At 44.6% G+C, this 18318-nt stretch overlaps 1 protein-coding gene across 2 annotated transcripts in view; it reads right to left on the bottom strand.

Moving 5' to 3' along the window:
* Positions 1–11967: 11967 nt before the first annotated feature.
* AIDA (axin interactor, dorsalization associated) overlaps positions 11968–18318 on the bottom strand; it is a 48346-nt gene continuing 41995 nt past the window's right edge. For both annotated transcript variants that reach the window (XM_040351404.1, XM_040351405.1), the window contains 3 exons: positions 18035–18157; positions 14526–14643; positions 11968–12555 (listed from right to left, as the gene is read on the bottom strand). In XM_040351404.1, coding sequence (XP_040207338.1) covers positions 12459–12555; positions 14526–14643; positions 18035–18157 — 338 coding nt within the window. In that variant the 3' untranslated portion in view covers positions 11968–12458. The remainder of the gene's footprint in view (positions 12556–14525; positions 14644–18034; positions 18158–18318) is intronic.

The following is an 18318-nucleotide window of genomic DNA, read 5'->3' as shown; positions in this document are numbered from 1 at the left end:
AGCAGCATGTTGTACTTTTTTTTTTCTGGAACGCACACTGCTCTAGAGAATACATGGAAGGGAGAGGAAAAGAGGGGGAGGAACAAAGAAAAAGTTAGAGAAAGAACAAGAAAGATGGCCAGCAAGAGCAATGGGGGGGGGGGACGACAAGAAATTGGGATAGAGAGAGATAAAAGGGAAAGAAAGAGAACAAAGAGAGTGGTACGTCCTAAAATGTACCATAAGGGGTTTTCATACTGTACGAGTGGAAGGGACTCGGGGGGGGGGGGGCGCTAAATGTCAGCGGGTTAGGGGCGCAAATTACTTGTCATGCTAACAACCCACCCTACAAAAATTTTACTGTTAGGGGTCCCCTCAACTTGGAAAATTTTATCAAAGGGTCACGGCATTTGAAAGGTTGAGAACCACTGCTTTAAGGGAACTAGATCTCTTCTTTTTTTTTTTTTTTTTTTTACAAACGCTTTAACTGAAAAATCAGGTCTCCTGTCCTTCCTCACGGGGCTGTGTTGTGTTAATCTAAGGACTGGATGGACAGAAATATTCTTTGGCAGGTAAAACATCAACTATATATGTATTTCTTCTGTTTTTTTTTTTTTTTTTTTATATTGTTAAATGTTTTTTTTTTTTTTCTCCTACCAGTTCTTAACTGCGTCTGACTCCAGAAATGCACAGGGCCGGTTCACACCACATGCAGTGCAGTACTATTTTTCTGCATCAAAACGGCATAGAAAGTAGATTATATGGGTTGCAATGCCATAGTTCACACCAGAGCAGTGTGCGTTCCAGAAAAAAAAAAGTACAACATGCTGCTTTTTTCCTGCACAGAAGAACCTCCTGGAACGCAGTAAAAGGCATAAAAATAAACCGATGGACCTCAGTACAGTGAAAGTGCATCCGGAGCGGATCTGGATGACTGTTTTGGGGTGTGAACAAGTCCTTAAAAAGAATTGTCACAAAATTGGGTGATGGAAAAAGAGCATAAAAAGAAAAGGCACCCCCTCTGAAAACAAAGTTAGCAGATGCAGAGAATGGAAGGCAACACTGCACCTCCCTTGTCCCCGCTGTGAGGGCAGACAGGGAGCCACCAAGAGGAAAGCTGTCTTACATGTTTACAAGTGAAAGTGGTTAGCAGGGTGTGGAGGGAGAGAGCCGGAGGCGACAAAACAGAGTACCGCCAAGTCCTGGTTGAAACAATACCCTGGGGGCGAGGGCCACAAGAAATGGCCTGGCGGGCCAGATTCAGCCCCCCCCCCCCCCCCCCAAGCCTTGGGTTTGATATGTGCACTAGAGGGACACATAGATAATCAGAGGATTATCGGGGCATCCAAGGCCAGTGTTATAGGATCCTTGGTCCTGGTCACAATCTGAGGTAGTTTGTTGTTGAATCTGGAGGCCAGGATGGTTACATTGGGGGTCCATTATTTCTGGAAGATCAGGTTGAGTATGTCTGGGTGATCGTTCCCCCTGATCCAGGAACTGGCATCTGAAATAGTCCACTTTCCAGTTGTCCACTCCTTGGATGTGGATTACAGAGATCGCTGGACAGCAAGTTTCTGTCCATAAGATTATATGGCTTTCTTTCTTCAGGGGTGCCTCATTGGTGCTTGATGTGAGCCACAGCAGTGTCATTGTCTGAGTGTACCCCATTTGGGGGTCCATTGTTTCAGAGCCATCTTTATTTCTCTGAGCACCAGGATGTTGCTGGGGAGCTTGATTTCCTCAAGCGGCCATATTCCCTGTACCATGAGGGACTAAGGGTCCTTTCACACGGAGCGGACCGTTTTTGTGTCCGTCGGCTCAGCGGGGATCATCCGTAATCCCCGCTGAGCTGTCGGCAGACAGGGCGGTCCCCGCACACTGTGCAGAGACCGCCCTGTCTTTCCTCCGCTCTCCCCAATGGGGAATCGGATGAATACGGACCGTCTGTCCGTATTCATCCGATCCGCCGGACAGAGGAAAAATAGATTTTTCTTCTGTCCGAAAAACCGGATCTTTACGGACGCGGATCTTTGCGGACATTAGTGGATGCATCATCCGCTAACGTCTGAAATCCCATAGGGATGCGTTACAAGTCCGTAAACGGACTTGTAAAAAACGGTCCGCACATGTCAAAGGGGCCTAAAACACTCCTCCCCAGCCTGAAAGACTGGCATCTGTTATTACAAGGGAAGGATTTCCCCATTGTCAAGGCTGTACAGGAGATCCACCTACCGTAGTTAAGAAATTCCTTGCTAGGCTGGATAAGGAGTATAGAAAGGTCAAGGTCCACAGAAGGTAGCTGTTTAGGTTTGACAAAATGTTTAGTTGGCGGGGTCTTGAAATGAAACGGGGTGTATGGTACTGCCTTGCAGGAGGCTACCATGAGGACTAGAGCTCTTAGTCTCAAGTAGAAACTCCTTTACCTTAATTCTTGATCATGGGCTCAGACAGTATTTTCTTTTCTGGAAGGAAAACCTTTGCATGGGATATGTCCAGGACCAGATCCAAGTCATCCAGACACGCTAGAGGGCAGAATTTTTAAAACGGATCACCCAACTGAAAGCCTGGAGCATCTGGCTTGTCCTATGGACTGTAAGGGAGAAGGTTGTATAGATCAGTGGTTCTCAACCTCAGTCCTCGAGTACCCCCAACAGGCCATGTTTGCAGGTTTTCCTTCATCTTGCACAGGTGCTTTATACACTTGCAGCTGGAATTATATGGCGGCTGTTTGAAGTGGAATAACATTGTTTTTTTAAACGTCGCCTATGGAGATTTTTAAGGGTAAAAGTTTGTCGCCATTCCACAAGTGGGCGCAATTTTGAAGCATGACATGTTGGGTATCAATTTACTCGGCATAACATTATCTTTCACAATATAAAAAAAAAACCTTTGGATTAACTTTTACTGTTCTCTTATTTTGAGTCAGTGTATTTTTTCCGAAACAATTGCACGTGTAAGACCGCTGCACAAATACGGTGCGACAAAGTATTGTAGCGACTGCCATTTTATTCTCTAGGGTGTCTGGGAAAAAATTATCTATAATGTTTGGGGGTTCAAGTAAGTTTCCAGCAAAAAAAAAAAAATATATATATATATATATATATATATATATATATATATATATATATATATTATTTTAACTTGTAAAACACCGGTCTGAAAAAAAAAATAGGCCCAGTGGTGAAATCGGAGTCAATGGCTTGGTATTTTGGACAGCTTTTTTTTATCTAAGAGAAATTCCCAAAACATGGCTTGTTGGGGGTACCTGAGGTTGAGATGATTAATGTCCTGGCTGCCCTGACTTCTGAGAAGGACAAAAAGATGTGCCAACATATTTGTGAATAGTCTCTGATAAAATAGGCCAAAAGGCAATGAGACAAACTGGAATTGAGTGTCTGCCACTGCGGAGCGCAGAAAGCTCTGATGAGGAGAAATGGGGGATCTGCAGATGGTCGTCTAGGGATGCCAGGGATTCTTCTGATCTCAGTGAGGCAATATCTGAGTGCAGATTCCATGCACAATTTTGGAACATGAGGAGATATATATATATATTTTTTAGGGGTATTTAGTCCAGAATAGGCTTTGGTACTGTGAACAGGTTTGAGTAACTTTTGAACATGTCTTGTGTATGGGCACTGACACAACTACACCCTGGGACAAGAGATGGTTCAGGGCATTGTGCAAATCTGCCTGACCTTGGGGATGTGTGTTGACCTAAGAGAAAGAAATGGTGCAGAGGTAGAGTTTTGAACCCTTCCAAATCCACACTCACGACATGGGGATAGGGATGGCACCCAGTGGGCATGCCCTTGAAAATGTTGCCAGTATCTAATCACCTGAAGGTATGAGCCTATAACACAGGGGCTATAAATACTTTGCCTGTGTCCTGTACTATACAATTCGGATAAAGGCTTTGGGGCAGATCCACAGAGCGAGTACGCCAGCGTATCTACTGATACACCGGCGTACTTTCAAATTACCTGCGTCGTATCGTTGTTTTAAATCCTCAAAACAAGATACGACGGCATCTGGGTTAGATCCGACAGGTGTAAGTCTTCGGGTCTAAGATGCAATTCTTCGCCATCCGCTGGGTGGCGTTCACGTCGTTTTCCGCGTCGCGTATGCAAATTAGCTATTTCCGACGATCCACCAAAGTACGAGCGGCCGGCGCATTCCTTTACGTCGTCTCTAGTCGGCTTTTTCCAGCATATAGTTAAAGCTGGTATTTCGTGGCGTATAGTTAGACCTGCCATGTTAAGTATGGCCGTCGTTCCCTCGTTTATTTTTTATTTATTTGCATCGTCTGAATCGGGATGGACGTAATTCTCATACATGATAAAAAAAATTACGTCCTTGCGACGTCATTGAGCGCAATGCACGGCGGGAAATTTAGGGACGGCGCATGCGCAGTTCATTCGGCGCGGGGGACGCGCTTCATTTAAATGAAACACGCCCCCTAATCGCCAATTTAAATTACGCACCGTTACGCCGCCAGAGATGGACTACGCCGCCGTAACTTACGGCGCAAAATCTTTATGGATTTGAACTAAAGCTGGGTAAGTTACGGCGGCGTAGCGTATCTCTGTGGATCTGCCCCTTTGTGCTCAGATATACTGCTCTTCAATGTCCAATCACAGGCTGGAGACAGGTGACAAAGCAGTATTACTTACCTGCATTGATAATACCGAGGAGACCAGCCTGGCTGTGCTGTCTGGTAGAGCGGTTGAAGTTTATAAAACCATTGGTAAGTTGAAGCCAAACTTCGGGTAAATCTAGATACAAATGTATGCAGCTTTGAGTTCTTTAAGCCCTGGTTCACACTGACAGTGGGAATGAAATAGTGCGCATTCAGCTGAACTCGCACAATTTCATTCCCGCGTGTCAGTCCCGACTTCAGAGATGTCTGTGCGGGTTGCTGCACAGATGTCAATGGAAATTGCACCCTGAAATTGACAAAGGTAGTACAGAAACTACTTTTGGAAATCGGTGGACGTGCCATTGCTGCCGATTTGACATGTCAAATTGCACCAATGAGAACCAGGGCTAAAGGTTTTTTTTGCCTTCAGCCAGGTGGCTTGCTGTGAGGGGCGAATTCAGCAAGGGGAGGGGCCCACAGCGCCAGCAGAGGACCCAAGAAGAGGAGGATTGGGGCTGCCCTGTGCAAAATCATTGCACAGAGCAGTTAAGTATACAATGTTTCTTATATTTTATGATTTCTAAAGGCAATTTTTTTTTAACACAAAATGAACCTCCATTAGCGGTCACTGCCCATGCAGCAGTCCAGGGATTTAAAAGCTCCACTCTTCTTCCCCCTTTTTTTTCCCCCCCCTTTGATCCATACCTGAAAGACTACCTGCCTACATGGGACCAAGCAGAATCACTATGATCCGTACTAGAAGTCCTAAGGAAAGAATAGCGGGGCTTTCATTGTCTCAGACCCCTACACTGGCTACATGGGTAGTGGTAGCTCATAATCCCTGGAGGTAAGTGCGGGGGGTGATGATGGTGAAGTGTAGGGTGTTAATTCAACCTTTCATTTTTGTTAAAAGTGACTTTACACTTCTTGGTTTAAAAAATAAATAAAAATACACTTCTTCAGCCCCGATAAACCAGCTCTCCTATACAGTGGAACCTCGGATTACGAGCATAAATCTGTTCCAGGAGAATGCGCTTTTGTAATCCAAAGTACTTGCATATCAAAGCGAGTTTCCCCATTGAGGTAAATGGAAACGAAAATAATTTGTTTCCGCATTAACTTCAATGGCATGCAATACCACATGCGGCCAGAGGTGGGGGTTCTGGAGAGCCTCAAACGGCCGGAAAGGCCCGAGGACACCTCGGTTGACCTCGGAAAGACTCTGTTCCTGAGGTTTGCCACGCTGTCCTCGGGCATTTCCGAACTGCGCCGTTCGGCCCCGGCACCCCCCCACCTCAGGCCAAACAGGGTACTGCACACCGCTTTGGCCTGAATCCCGATTGTGTTGCAAAACACTCGCAAACCAAGTTAGGATTTTTTTTTTTTTTTTAAATACAATGCTCGCATTGCGAAACGCTCGTTAACCGCGTTACTCGCAATCCGAGGTTCCACTGTATGTATTTTTCACTTCTTTATTTAATCGGTTGGCTGAACATTCTTCCTTAACATGTTCAACTTATTTATGAAAGTGCAGGTCAGTGGTGTCTTACTCTCCATATAAGAAGGTAGTGACTTGTAAAAAGAGCCCAATAATCCATCAGATTAATACCAAGTATCCACTTTATTGATGTAAATTACTGTTTAAAGTGGTTGTAAAGGCACAAGGTAAAAACCTTCTATGTGCAGCAGCCCCCCCCATACCCAAGCCTCTCCTCCATCCAGCGATGTTCACAAGAGCCTTGACTCTCTGGGGACTTGCACTCCTGATTGGCTTTTGGCAGCAGCGGGAGACAATCAGGCGAGGGGGCGGGGGCCAAAACACAGCTCCATGTGTGAATGTAAACACAGAGCCGTGGGTTGGGAGCGCACTTGCTTGGGTGCATGCTGTGGGGGCACCTGGCAGGAGGGAGGGGTCAGCATGGGACCCTAAAGTAAGTGGATCTGGACTGCTCTGTGCAAAAACACTGCACAGAGCAGGTAAATATATAACATGTTCCCCCCCCCCCCCCCCTTTAAAATAACAAACTAATATCTCTAATAATAAAAAACAAAAAATAAAATGCTCCTATGTGGGTTAAACCTGTGAAAAAGGAGGCATATATGCCCTATGACAGTGATGGCGAACCTTGGCACCCCAGATGTTTTGGAACTACATTTCCCATGATGCTCAACTACACTGCAGATTGCAGGGGCATCATGGGAAATGTAGTTCCAAAACATCTGGGGTGCCAAGGTTCACCACCACTGCCCTATGAGATACATTTCTGGTCATGAAAACAGGTTATGGGGTGTTTATCAAAACTGGGCCATATGTGCATTTAAAACTGCACAATATAAGCAGAATAAACTTTCAAATATTAGTAAACACCTTTCATACTTGTATCTGTTGAACTTTCTTCTTTTATACTTCCCTAAAAGAATGAAAACCTGTCCTATGTTCCCCGTCTGCGCACCACTGGGCTCTCCTGATGCAAGTAAACGGGCCGCTCGTTACAAATAAACAACATTTACCAGCAACAACAAAAAAAGATAAAACTTTTCATTAAAGTATGTATTTAATTTTTAAGATCTCAGGCTTTGATTACACAAAAATCAGGACACGACGCACCTCTGGTGATCAAACAACGCAATGTTCAATAGAAAAACAATATGCAAAACGTATAATAAAAAAAATTCACGGATTAAGCTATTCATTACAAATTCGAATATGAAACATTTAATTACACGGAGGATAATTCTTTCCCAAACCATCAGTTTTACCAGTAAACTGATTCCTGTATTAAAGTGTACCTGTCATTCAGGCAGCCATATTGTGCTAGAGGGTACAATTAGCAATGCCAATCCAAAACTGTTTTTTTTTTTTGTATTGTAAGGTCTGCTGCCAAGTTGAATCTGATGTGATTCAACTTGGCAGCAGATCGTACAATACAAAAAAAATAAATCTAGGGAAGGGAACATTTATGTAAAATATCTTAGTCAGGAGTTTCCATTTCACCCCACCATTGTAAAGGGAGCACACCTGATTTGGGCCTCTATGTTAAGGTGGCACCAGCCTGGTGGGCAGCGGGAAAGGAGGAGCATTGGGGTCCTCCAAGAGATATGAGAAACTGTTGCATATTTCAATGAACCAGTCCCTACCCAAATACAAACCTCACATTTGGGTTGTAGTGGGCATTACTGGGAACCAAAGATGAAAAAATATACAAAATAAAGTCTGGTAAAATAATTTCTATAGTATGTAATCAGCGGTACAATAAAAAGTTTGAGGCAGATTTAGGAGTTGGTGAAAAAATAAAATAAAAATGTACACACCCTTGATCATTTTTTTTTAAGAAAGTGAAGAGAAAGGCGTTAAAATGGTCTGGAATGCGCACTATTATGGTATTTATTGGTGTGTAAATATCTTTTTAGACTTTTTTTTTTCTATGCAGTGCATGTTTAGGTAAAGACTCCAGCCAAAGTTAGGTGGAGGGCAATGAAAGTAGTACAAACCAGAAAAATACCAAATTCCATCTTTGTCAGGAAGGAATTCCTTCTAAACTGGGTTTGGACCTTTTTATTAGGACATGGGGGCTTTAAGGGAGGTTAGAGACTCACAGTAGCCCTTTGCCATGGGCACCAAACACTCATTCCATGTCGCTGAAGTCTGCTGGCATTAGCACCCTATTGCGGGTAGTGCAGGGCAAGTGATCCTAACTCCAGAAATGTAGGACCCATTTAAGGCACACATGGATTAAAATGCAACCGGTTCAGCAGGGACCAGCCGAATTTTGATCCATTTATGGGCAGACGGGTTGTACAGAAGTCGATTTACCGATTGACTTCTGTACAACCAGCCTGTTGGGTTTTTCCTGAATGACCGGTACCATGTATTTTGACAGTGGGGAAGGCTCTCCTCTATCAGAACACAATAGCACAGCAGGAGTATTTGGGTCATTTTTTATTCCCCATTTAACCCCTGGTTAAACAAAAAAAAGATTAATGTATGGCTAGTTTAAAATATAAGTTCACCTTTTCGGAAAAAAATAAAAATAAATGCCCATTTTTTGCAGGTAAAAAAAAAAATGTGCATTTATTATTTTTTGTTGCAGGAGCCTATGAGGCTGGATTCACACTTTTTGCATTTTGCACTACAGAACGTGTTCCATAGGAAACCATGATAAATGGACTGTAGTGCAAATCTACAAAAAGCACTAAAACTGCATAGGTGTGAATCCAGCCTAACGCATTGCACCAGCGATCAGTAGATCACCTATGCAGGTCTCCTGCAGACCTGCCAGTATATCGCCTTCTTGTACTTTATACAAATGCTGTGAGGAAGTAATACAGCGGGGTGGGCGGAGCCCCGCATGGCCACCTTTTAAAAAAACATTTTGACAGCTAGCGGGTGGAGAAGATCCCTTGCTAGCTGGCACAGCAGAAGAGCCGGGGCATTCATAACATGTTACCACCCCAAATATTCATGAACATGTTATGAAAGGTGAACTTATCCTTTAAGGCAAGCATTGGATTACTGCGTTTTCAGTTTTGCAGAAACGCACTACAGTCCATTTAACATGGTTTACGATGGATGCAGTTCACATCTGTGCATTTTATGGAAAGGGCCAGGGATTTTTTTTTCTGATTTGTGGTTCCATAGACTTCAATGGATCAAAAGTGTGTATTGAAAACGCAAAATGCACCTGCAATATACAAACTGCAACCTGCATAGGTGTGAATCAGGTCTAAAAATTCCTCAAAGATCTGATTTAAAGCCTCCTTCACACTATGACAAAGTGCAGGGCCATTCATTTTCACACTATGACCGTAGTAAGCAGTAGAGCTGCACGATTAATCGGAGAGAATAGCGATCGATTCTCCCCGCCCGCGATCTCCCCGCAATTCTTCTGTGTCACCGCCAGTTCCACGTTACCAGCGTGGAACGCAAATGGCGCCGATATCGGAACCGACGTCAGCAGCCTGCGCCGCTGGATGGATGCCTGGGCTTCTCTCACAGTTCTGTACAACTCTAGTGTGTATCCATGCGCCACCCAGTGGTAGCCGGCGGTACTGCTTCTGATGTATTAATCTTTCTCACAGTTCTGTACAACTGTAGTGTGTATCCATGCGCCACCCAATGGTTGCCGGCGGTACTGCTTCTGATGTATAAAAAGACCATATAACTCCTATGAAAAAAGCAGAATCAAAGTTTGATTCTGCTTTTTTCATAGGAGTTATATGGTCTAACATTATAGACATATCACTGGTCTCTTTTTTATATATCCATATTTTCAGATAAATCACAGGTTTATTTATTTGGGGGGGTTCTGGCATTCAGTTTTTGAGAATTGTGAGAGAATCGTGATCTTTAGTCCAAGCAAAAGAATTGTGATTCTCATTTTGACCAGAATCGTGCAGCTCTAGTAAGCAGTGTTCTGCACCAAAATGCAACCTTTAAATGTGCTCTGTCAGACTATTCAAAATTACCTTAATGCAATTTCATGGCGTAGATGGGCCAACACAATATTGGATCATCCTAAAAGGGTTGTGTACAGAGCTACACTACTGCCCTAAGCCAACACTCAGCAAGACCCCCATCACACTGAGGCGGGTTTCAGGTGTCTTACCGCTAGAAATAGCCTCTAAATAACACATGAAAACTGCCTCGCATTCACTTCAGTGTGACTTTTCACACCGGGACGGGGCGCTTGCGGGACGTTCGGAAAAGTCCTGTAAGCAGCATCTTTGGGGCAGTTTGGGGGCGCTGTGTACAGCTCTCCCAAAACGCCCTGCCCATTAAAATGAATGGGCAGTGCTTCCAAATCAATTTTATTTTACGGCAAAATCAATATAAAAATGGAGTAAAGGTTTGCTTCATGGCTCTACTTGTCTAGCGTGGGCCTGAGGGGTGGAAAGTGTGCCAAGCCATACTTTAAATAAATCAAATTGTGTGGCTAAAACCACATCCCATTACACACACTGCTCTGGCATGCTTATCCGATTGCTAATGGCTACACAGCATGTAATGTTACCTACATCCCAAAGCAATGATCAGTCCTTAGATGTGCTGGTTGCACTTGTTTTCAGGCCAATCACATTTTCAGCACAGAAGTCACCTGTTGATCCTGATGGCAATACAGAGCATTGGTCACGGCTCAAAAGAAAAACACAAATAACGTGATCTTTCATGTAAACTACTAGTCCCTTCAATCCACGCAAGAGAGATGAACGAATGTAGACATGTTTCAAGTCCTGGCAGCATGACAAACATGGTTTCCTCCATAGATACAGTGGTGAAAGCCAGACAGAGGGGACAGGCTGCTTGTTGCTGGCAGGATCACCAGGTGAAAATAAGGAGGAAAAAAGCCTGTATAGGAAAAAACAATAATGCAGCCACATCTAAGGATTTGAGGCATTGTGCCGTCTTGTGCTGACATTTCTTAGGAGGACATTACTGTGTAGCTGAAGCGATGGGAATCTATTGGTTCTATCATCGATCAGCTGCAGGTGAACAATTATTGACATAGCTCAGGCCTTAAAGTGGAATTCCAGGCCATACCTTACAAATGCTCACTTCTCCCCTCCTATCACCTATGCTAAATAACCTGCGTAAGGGGGGGGGATTGGGTGAAGAGAGCGCCAAAAGATAGGCCATAGGGGCCTATGGGCGATGTCACCACTCAGGTATTGCCAGTCATTGTTGAGTACTCTCTACTCTTCCCTGCAGCTACCACAGGCTGACCCAGGGGATCACATGACCAGCCTGAAAATAGGCAAGTATATACATCTTTCTCTTTCTAAAGCCTCATACACACGATCAGACTTTTCCATGGATTTGCTCCAAATGGGTGTTGGCCGTGAACTTAGTATGCATACACACGGCTAGACTTTTTCAGCCAACTTTCACCAAATCACGTGGTTCTTTACCGCCACCCTGTGGGCAACTTCTGCTATTGTTGTCTGATCTTTAGCATTGGTTCTGAGCATGCGTATTTGTCTGATGGACTTGTTTACACACGATCGGATAAGCCTCTATCGGACATTTGTTGTCAGGAAAGTTTGTCTGTTTGCACAGCGGACATTTGTCCGACGGAGCGTACACACGGTCAGATTGTCCAACCAAACAGGTCCGTCGGACATTTGTTGTCAAAAAGTCAGATTGTGTAACCTTTACACAGGGTGGTCAGCATAGCAGTTAGGAAGGTGGGGGGGACTGAGCATTTTTTAATATTGGGTATAGCCTGGAATTCCACTTAAAAAGGTAAACTAGCTTATTGCCCACAACACCCAATCATATCACCCTTTTACCCATGACGCCCAATCAGCTGCCATTTTAAAGGTCAGAATTGAAAATTAATCAAGGATGATGATTGGTTGCTGTGGGCAGATTTTTTTTTTTTTTTTTTTAGTCATGATTTATAAATAAGCCCTCTTATTCCATAACCAGACCTGGAAGATTATTAAATCCTTCATTTTCTTCCAGGTCAGATGGAGCAAACGGTTGTATTAACTTCACTGCCCTCCATCCAGAACTTGACTTGGTGGGTATGAAAATCCAATTAGCGTTATAGTCATAAATTGTGTGTTAGACGATTATATACAGAAGTGAACCGGTCACAAAAAGTTCTTCAATGCGCTGGTCTGTGAGGACGCCGATCTTCCTGGAATTGTTAGACAGCCGATCGGGTGATTACACAGGTTTTACTACTGTGGTATAAAATCAGGAACTGCAGCGGAACCGTCTTGCTGTCAGCTTGTCAGTTCCTCTTCCAGCAGCAGGTCCGGCCGTGTCACAGACCGGGAGGTGTTCTCTGCGGTGAGACGTGGGTCTTCTGCGCGGGTCGGTGGAAGACTCTGGAGGGGGTCAGTCTTTATGCAACGTCTGATGTAAGTGCAGATACAGAGGCTTCTTGGTTAGCAGCTGCAGTTTCTTCCTTTTAAAGTCCGTTGGCTTCTTGTAGCTGCAGATCAGATCAAAGAAACTTTAATATCAAATTACACAAAATGGAATATAATTTTCAATCACATACAAACAGGTATACTCTGCTCCGGCACCCTTAGTACTGGCACACCTCCACTATGCCACCCTTAGTACTGGCACACCTCCACTATGCCACCCTTAGTACCGGCACACCTCCACTATGCCACCCTTAGTACCGGCACACCTCCACTATGCCACCCTTAGTACCGGCACACCTCCACTATGCCACCCTTAGTACCGGCACACCTCCACTATGCCACCCTTAGTACCGGCACACCTCCACTATGCCACCCTTAGTACCGGCACACCTCCACTATGCCACCCTTAGTACCGGCACACCTCCACTATGCCACCCTTAGTACCGGCACACCTCCACTATGCCACCCTTAGTACCGGCACACCTCCACTATGCCACCCTTAGTACCGGCACACCTCCACTATGCCACCCTTAGTACCGGCACACCTCCACTATGCCACCCTTAGTACCGGAACACCTCCACTATGCCACCCTTAGTACTGGAACACCTCCACTATGCCACCCTTAGTACTGGAACACCTCCACTATGCCACCCTTAGTACTGGAACACCTCCACTATGCCACCCTTAGTACTGGAACACCTCCACTATGCCACCCTTAGTACTGGCACACCTCCACTATGCCACCCTTAGTACTGGAACACCTCCACTATGCCACCCTTAGTACTGGAACACCTCCACTATGCCACCCTTAGTACTGGCACACCTCCACTATGCCACCCTTAGTACTGGCACACCTCCACTATGCCACCCTTAGTACTGGCACACCTCCACTATGCCACCCTTAGTACTGGCACACCTCCACTATGCCACCCTTAGTACTGGCACACCTCCACTATGCCACCCTTAGTACTGGAACACCTCCACTATGCCACCCTTAGTACTGGAACACCTCCACTATGCCACCCTTAGTACTGGAACACCTCCACTATGCCACCCTTAGTACTGGAACACCTCCACTATGCCCCAATTGTAAAAAAAAAAAAAAGTGCTGTCAGCACTCCAGCAAAATCCAATGTGAATAGCTTTATTGGATTGGAAAAACAAACACCTAGGACTTCCTCCTCTCTGGCAGGACTTTATCTTTCAGCAAAGCCAAAAGAAAAAAAAAAACACCACTTTCTGTTAAAATAAAAATGCCAGAATTGTATGTAACCCCAAAATTACCCCTTTTTTTTGGAAACAACACCCCAAAAGTGTTTGGAAATGAAGAAACATGCCAGAACTGACAACTATATGGATAGCAGTAGGTTGCCATGGATGGGCACTAGACTTCCATTCTGGTAAAATATGGTGAGCAGGACGGGAGTTTAAAGCCTCGTACACGCGATCGGATTCCGACAACAAATGTGTGATGGCAGTTTTTTTTTTTTTTTCTAAAAATCCGACCGTCTGTATGCTCCATCTGACAATTGTTGTCGGATTTTCCGACAACAAATGTTTGATAGCATGCTTTAAAACTATCCGACAACAAATGTGTGATGTCGGATTATCCGGTCGTGTGTACACACACGTCGAAAAAAAATCCAAAGTACAAACACGCATGCTCAGAAGCAATGCTAACCATAGCAACAACATTAGCAGAAGTTGTCCAAAGGGTGGCGCTAAAGAGCTGAAAAACCATGTTGTTTCGCATTTGTTGGCGGACAACGTTTTGCCGTCTGTATGCAGAACAAGGTCACGGCCAATGCCCTTCGGACAAAAGTCCTGCGCTTTGTCTGACGGAAATCCAATCGTGTGTATGAGGCTTAAATCTCTCCAACAGAGCCCCAGATAGCAGTATGAACCTCACACAAGGAGTCCAAGTCTTCCCCACTCTATTCACAACCAATACAAAAAGTTCTGGCCGGACATCCAGTTTCATCAGTGTGATGAAGAAGACCACATGCAAGCTACACATGAAGAATCACTCACAGTTCTATTACTATCTGTCCCGGTTTGATCTCGTCCAACTCCATGAAGGCAAAACATTTTGTGCTTGTAAACCTTTTCTTCGGCTTGTAGTGCTTGAACTCAAAGAAAATAGCTGCCCCTAAAAGGCAAAAGGGAAACAGATCATACATAAGGAAAATGCATGACAAGTGCTCAGAATAATGTGGCTGAGAAGGGGAGACATCTGGCAATCAATCAGAAGGAACACTCCTTGGACTTGCAACCCATTTCCTGTGTGCCAAGGAGAACCCCTGGGGCTCACAGGAACCATCCACATCTCTGCCCCGATCTACATACCCAACAAATCACCCAAACTGTCCTTTCTGCTCCTCCTCTCTAGCTCCCTTGTCACCCACTTACATGCTCACCAGAACCTCTTAGCTAGACAGATTGGGGTAGGAAGTTTCAGAGGACGTCTCCTACTCGGTCTGATTTTAGGTGATCCCTAAAGAAGCCTATCCTCCTAGATCAGGGTTTGACAAATCTCGGGCGCCAGGTCGCCATGGCGACTAGAAATGGTGTCCTGGCGACTTGGCTTGGAAGGTGGGCAAAAAAAAATAAAATGTTTTTTTTTTGTGAGCTGGTGCCATCTGGTGGTGAGCCGTTGGTATTACAAGTTATTACCACCACATGTGAGCTGGCGCCATCTGGTGGTGGCCGTTGGTATTACAAGTTAAGCATTACAAGTTAAACAGCAATTCTAATGTAATTTTTCACTATTTTCACTGCCATCTTCTTCCCTCTAATTAGAACCCCCAAACATTATATATATTTTTTATCCTAACACCCTAGAGAATAAAATGGCGATCGTTGCAATACTTTCTGTCACGTCGTATTTGCGCAGCGGTCTTACAAGCGCACTTTTTTTGGGAAAAAAATTACACTTTTTTAAATTAAAAAATAAAACAGTAAAGTTATCCCCATTTTTTTAAATATTATGAAAGATAATGTTTCACCGAGTAAATTCATACCCAACATGTCAAGCTTCAAAATTGCGTTTGAACACCGTTTACATATGCGGGCGCTGCTCACGTATGTGTGTGTTCGCTTCTGCGCGCAAGCTCGTCGGGACGGGGTGTGTTTTCTGGCTCCTAACTTTTTTAGCTGGCTCCTAGATTCCAAGCAAATTTGTCAACCCCTGTCCTAGATCCACTTGTCCCCCCTTTTTAAAATCGTAAGCAGTCATGAGTAGGTGCCCCCTTACCAACCATTCTTGTATTGTAACGGCACCATCTCCCTTTATAGTGTAAAGCACTGCACAAAGCTTGGCCTATAAAAACCCAGTATAATAAGAATAATAATGGAGCACAGAACACAGCATTCAGGACCTGCACCTCACGCATGTGCCTGGACCAAAGACCAAAAGATGCAATTGGGATTTAAAGCCTCTCAGCTTTTTTACTGCCATCTGTGTCCTTATTTTCAGAACAGGAAAGAATTGTAAATCTCTCCAACAAAGGACACAAAAAAAAAAAACATTTGAGTAGTCAGGAAAAGGGAAGGTTCTGGTAAAGTTTTTATTGCAGACTGTGTCCTCCTGGCCTGGTGACACCCTTATCCTCAACATTTCATATGGGCATCACAGGGACAGGAGGTGAGGGAAAATCTTCACAATGGGGTCATGTGCAGTTAAAAAAAAAAAAAAAAAGAAATAATCTGAAATGTATTAGTATTTTCTCTTTTTAAAATATCGGAGAATGCCAGTCCACTTTTTTTTTATAGCTTTTAATACAAAGGGTTGATTGCAAGGCCCTTTTTAAACTGTTACAACTAATTTTAGCTGCACTTTACCATCAATTTTGCTGTGCTATTCAGCCGCTAGTGGGGTCCTCTTACCCCCCGCTAGTGGCCAGACAAAGGGTTAAAGCCACCTGCAAAGTGCCGCTGCAACAGCACTTTGCCGGCAGTATAGTCACAGTGCCCATTAATAAGCTCGACTGGGAGGAGCAAAATAGTTACTGGATATTGCATTGATTGCGGATTGGTCTTCTATTATTCAAAAGCATGGGGCATTTTCAATTTTTCAGTAGATGTAATTAAGGGATATTAGAGCTGCACGATTAATCGCGGAGAGAATCGCGATCTCGATTCTCCCTGCCCGCGATCTCTCCGCGGAATGGCCCGCGATTGTTCTGTTTCACGGCCGGTTCCGCGTAACCAGCGTGGAACACAAATGGGCCCGATTTCGGAACCGACGTCAGCAGCCTGCGCCGCTGGATGGATGCCTGGGCTTCTCTTGCAGATCTGTACAACTGTAGTGTGTATCCATGCGCCACCCAGTGGTTGCCGGCGGTACTGCTTCTGATGTATTAATCATTCAGTTTGAGAATAGTGAGAGAATTGTGATCTGTAGTCTAAGCAAAAGAATCGTGATTCTCATTTTGACCAGAATCGTGCAGCTCTAAGGTCCCGTACACACGACCAAACATGTATGCTGAAACTGGTCCGCGGACCAGTTTCAGCATACATGTTCGGTCGTGTGTAGGCGCGAGCGGGCCGAATTCCAGCAAACATTTGCCCGCCGGGCCTTTTCCCAGCAGACAAATATTCCTGGACGTGCTTTAAAACCGTCCGCTGGAATCCTGCCCGCTCGGACATGTACGGTCGTCAGTACAGACCTACCGTACATGTCCGAGCGCCCGCTGTCCCTCGCATGCGTCGAATGACTTCGACGCATGCGTGGAAGCCTTTAAATGGCAGGCCCGCCCACGTCGCCGCGTCATCATCGCAGCGGACACGCTCCGCGTAATGTTTACGCGCGGACTTCTGTACGATGGTTAGTACAACCATCGTACAGAAGCCCTCTGGCAGGCATGTACGGTGAAAACGGTCCGACGGACCGGTTTCATCGTACATGTTTGCCCGTGTGTACCGGGCCTTAGGGATACATTTCCATACTGAAACACTTCCCCGTCCAGCCTGACTCACACTTGCCCATTGACCAGATGACCCCACCCACTTACCCAAGGGGCTTTCCCAAAATCTGCCTCTTATTATGCAGGAATCTCACTGGTTGGCCCTCATACACCATTAAGAATGCCCCATTGTTACTTGGCATGCACAGCAACTCTAATCAGGGTGATCCCAGGATGAAGTAATATTAGGACTGTCGTGGCAATTCTGAGACAGTTGGCATCTCTATATCTCTATCTATCTATCTATCTATCTATCTATCTATCTATCTATCTATCTATCTATCTATCTATCTATCTATCTATATAGACATATACACACACACACACACACACACACACACACACACACACACACACACACACACACACACACACACACACACGCACACACACACATTCCACTTCTCTTTGTATCTCAAACATAAGTGGAGAGGAGATGCGAGTGGCTGCAAATGATTACCAAGCTTTGTGTCAGTTTTGAAATGTTGCTTTTTATCTTGCAATTTCCATAAGTAGCTGTTTAACTGGCGCTGCCTTAATGACAATTCTATCGCATTTTTAGATAAAAAACGTTACCTTTTGTAATTTTTTCAATGTGTTTCTGAATTTCAATTTCCACATTAAAATGAACATATGTGTCTTCTTTCCGGGAGGCCATGGGAGTGTCTTGTACCGGGGTCAAGTCTATACCATTTATATCTGAAAAATAAAGCCCATGAAAACATTGTCATTACACTGTACTGGTTTCCCCCAAAAAAGGGGCTCATTCAGCAAATATCATCTTAAGTGGTTGTAAACCTCAGACATGAAATATGAACAAAGCATATCCCTCTATAGTGTGTACTTGTCTCAATCCAAAA

The sequence above is a fragment of the Rana temporaria genome, chromosome 4, assembly GCF_905171775.1.
Source record: "Rana temporaria chromosome 4, aRanTem1.1, whole genome shotgun sequence".
Lineage (NCBI taxonomy): Eukaryota > Metazoa > Chordata > Amphibia > Anura > Ranidae > Rana > Rana temporaria.
This window is presented reverse-complemented; position numbering and strand designations above follow the sequence as displayed.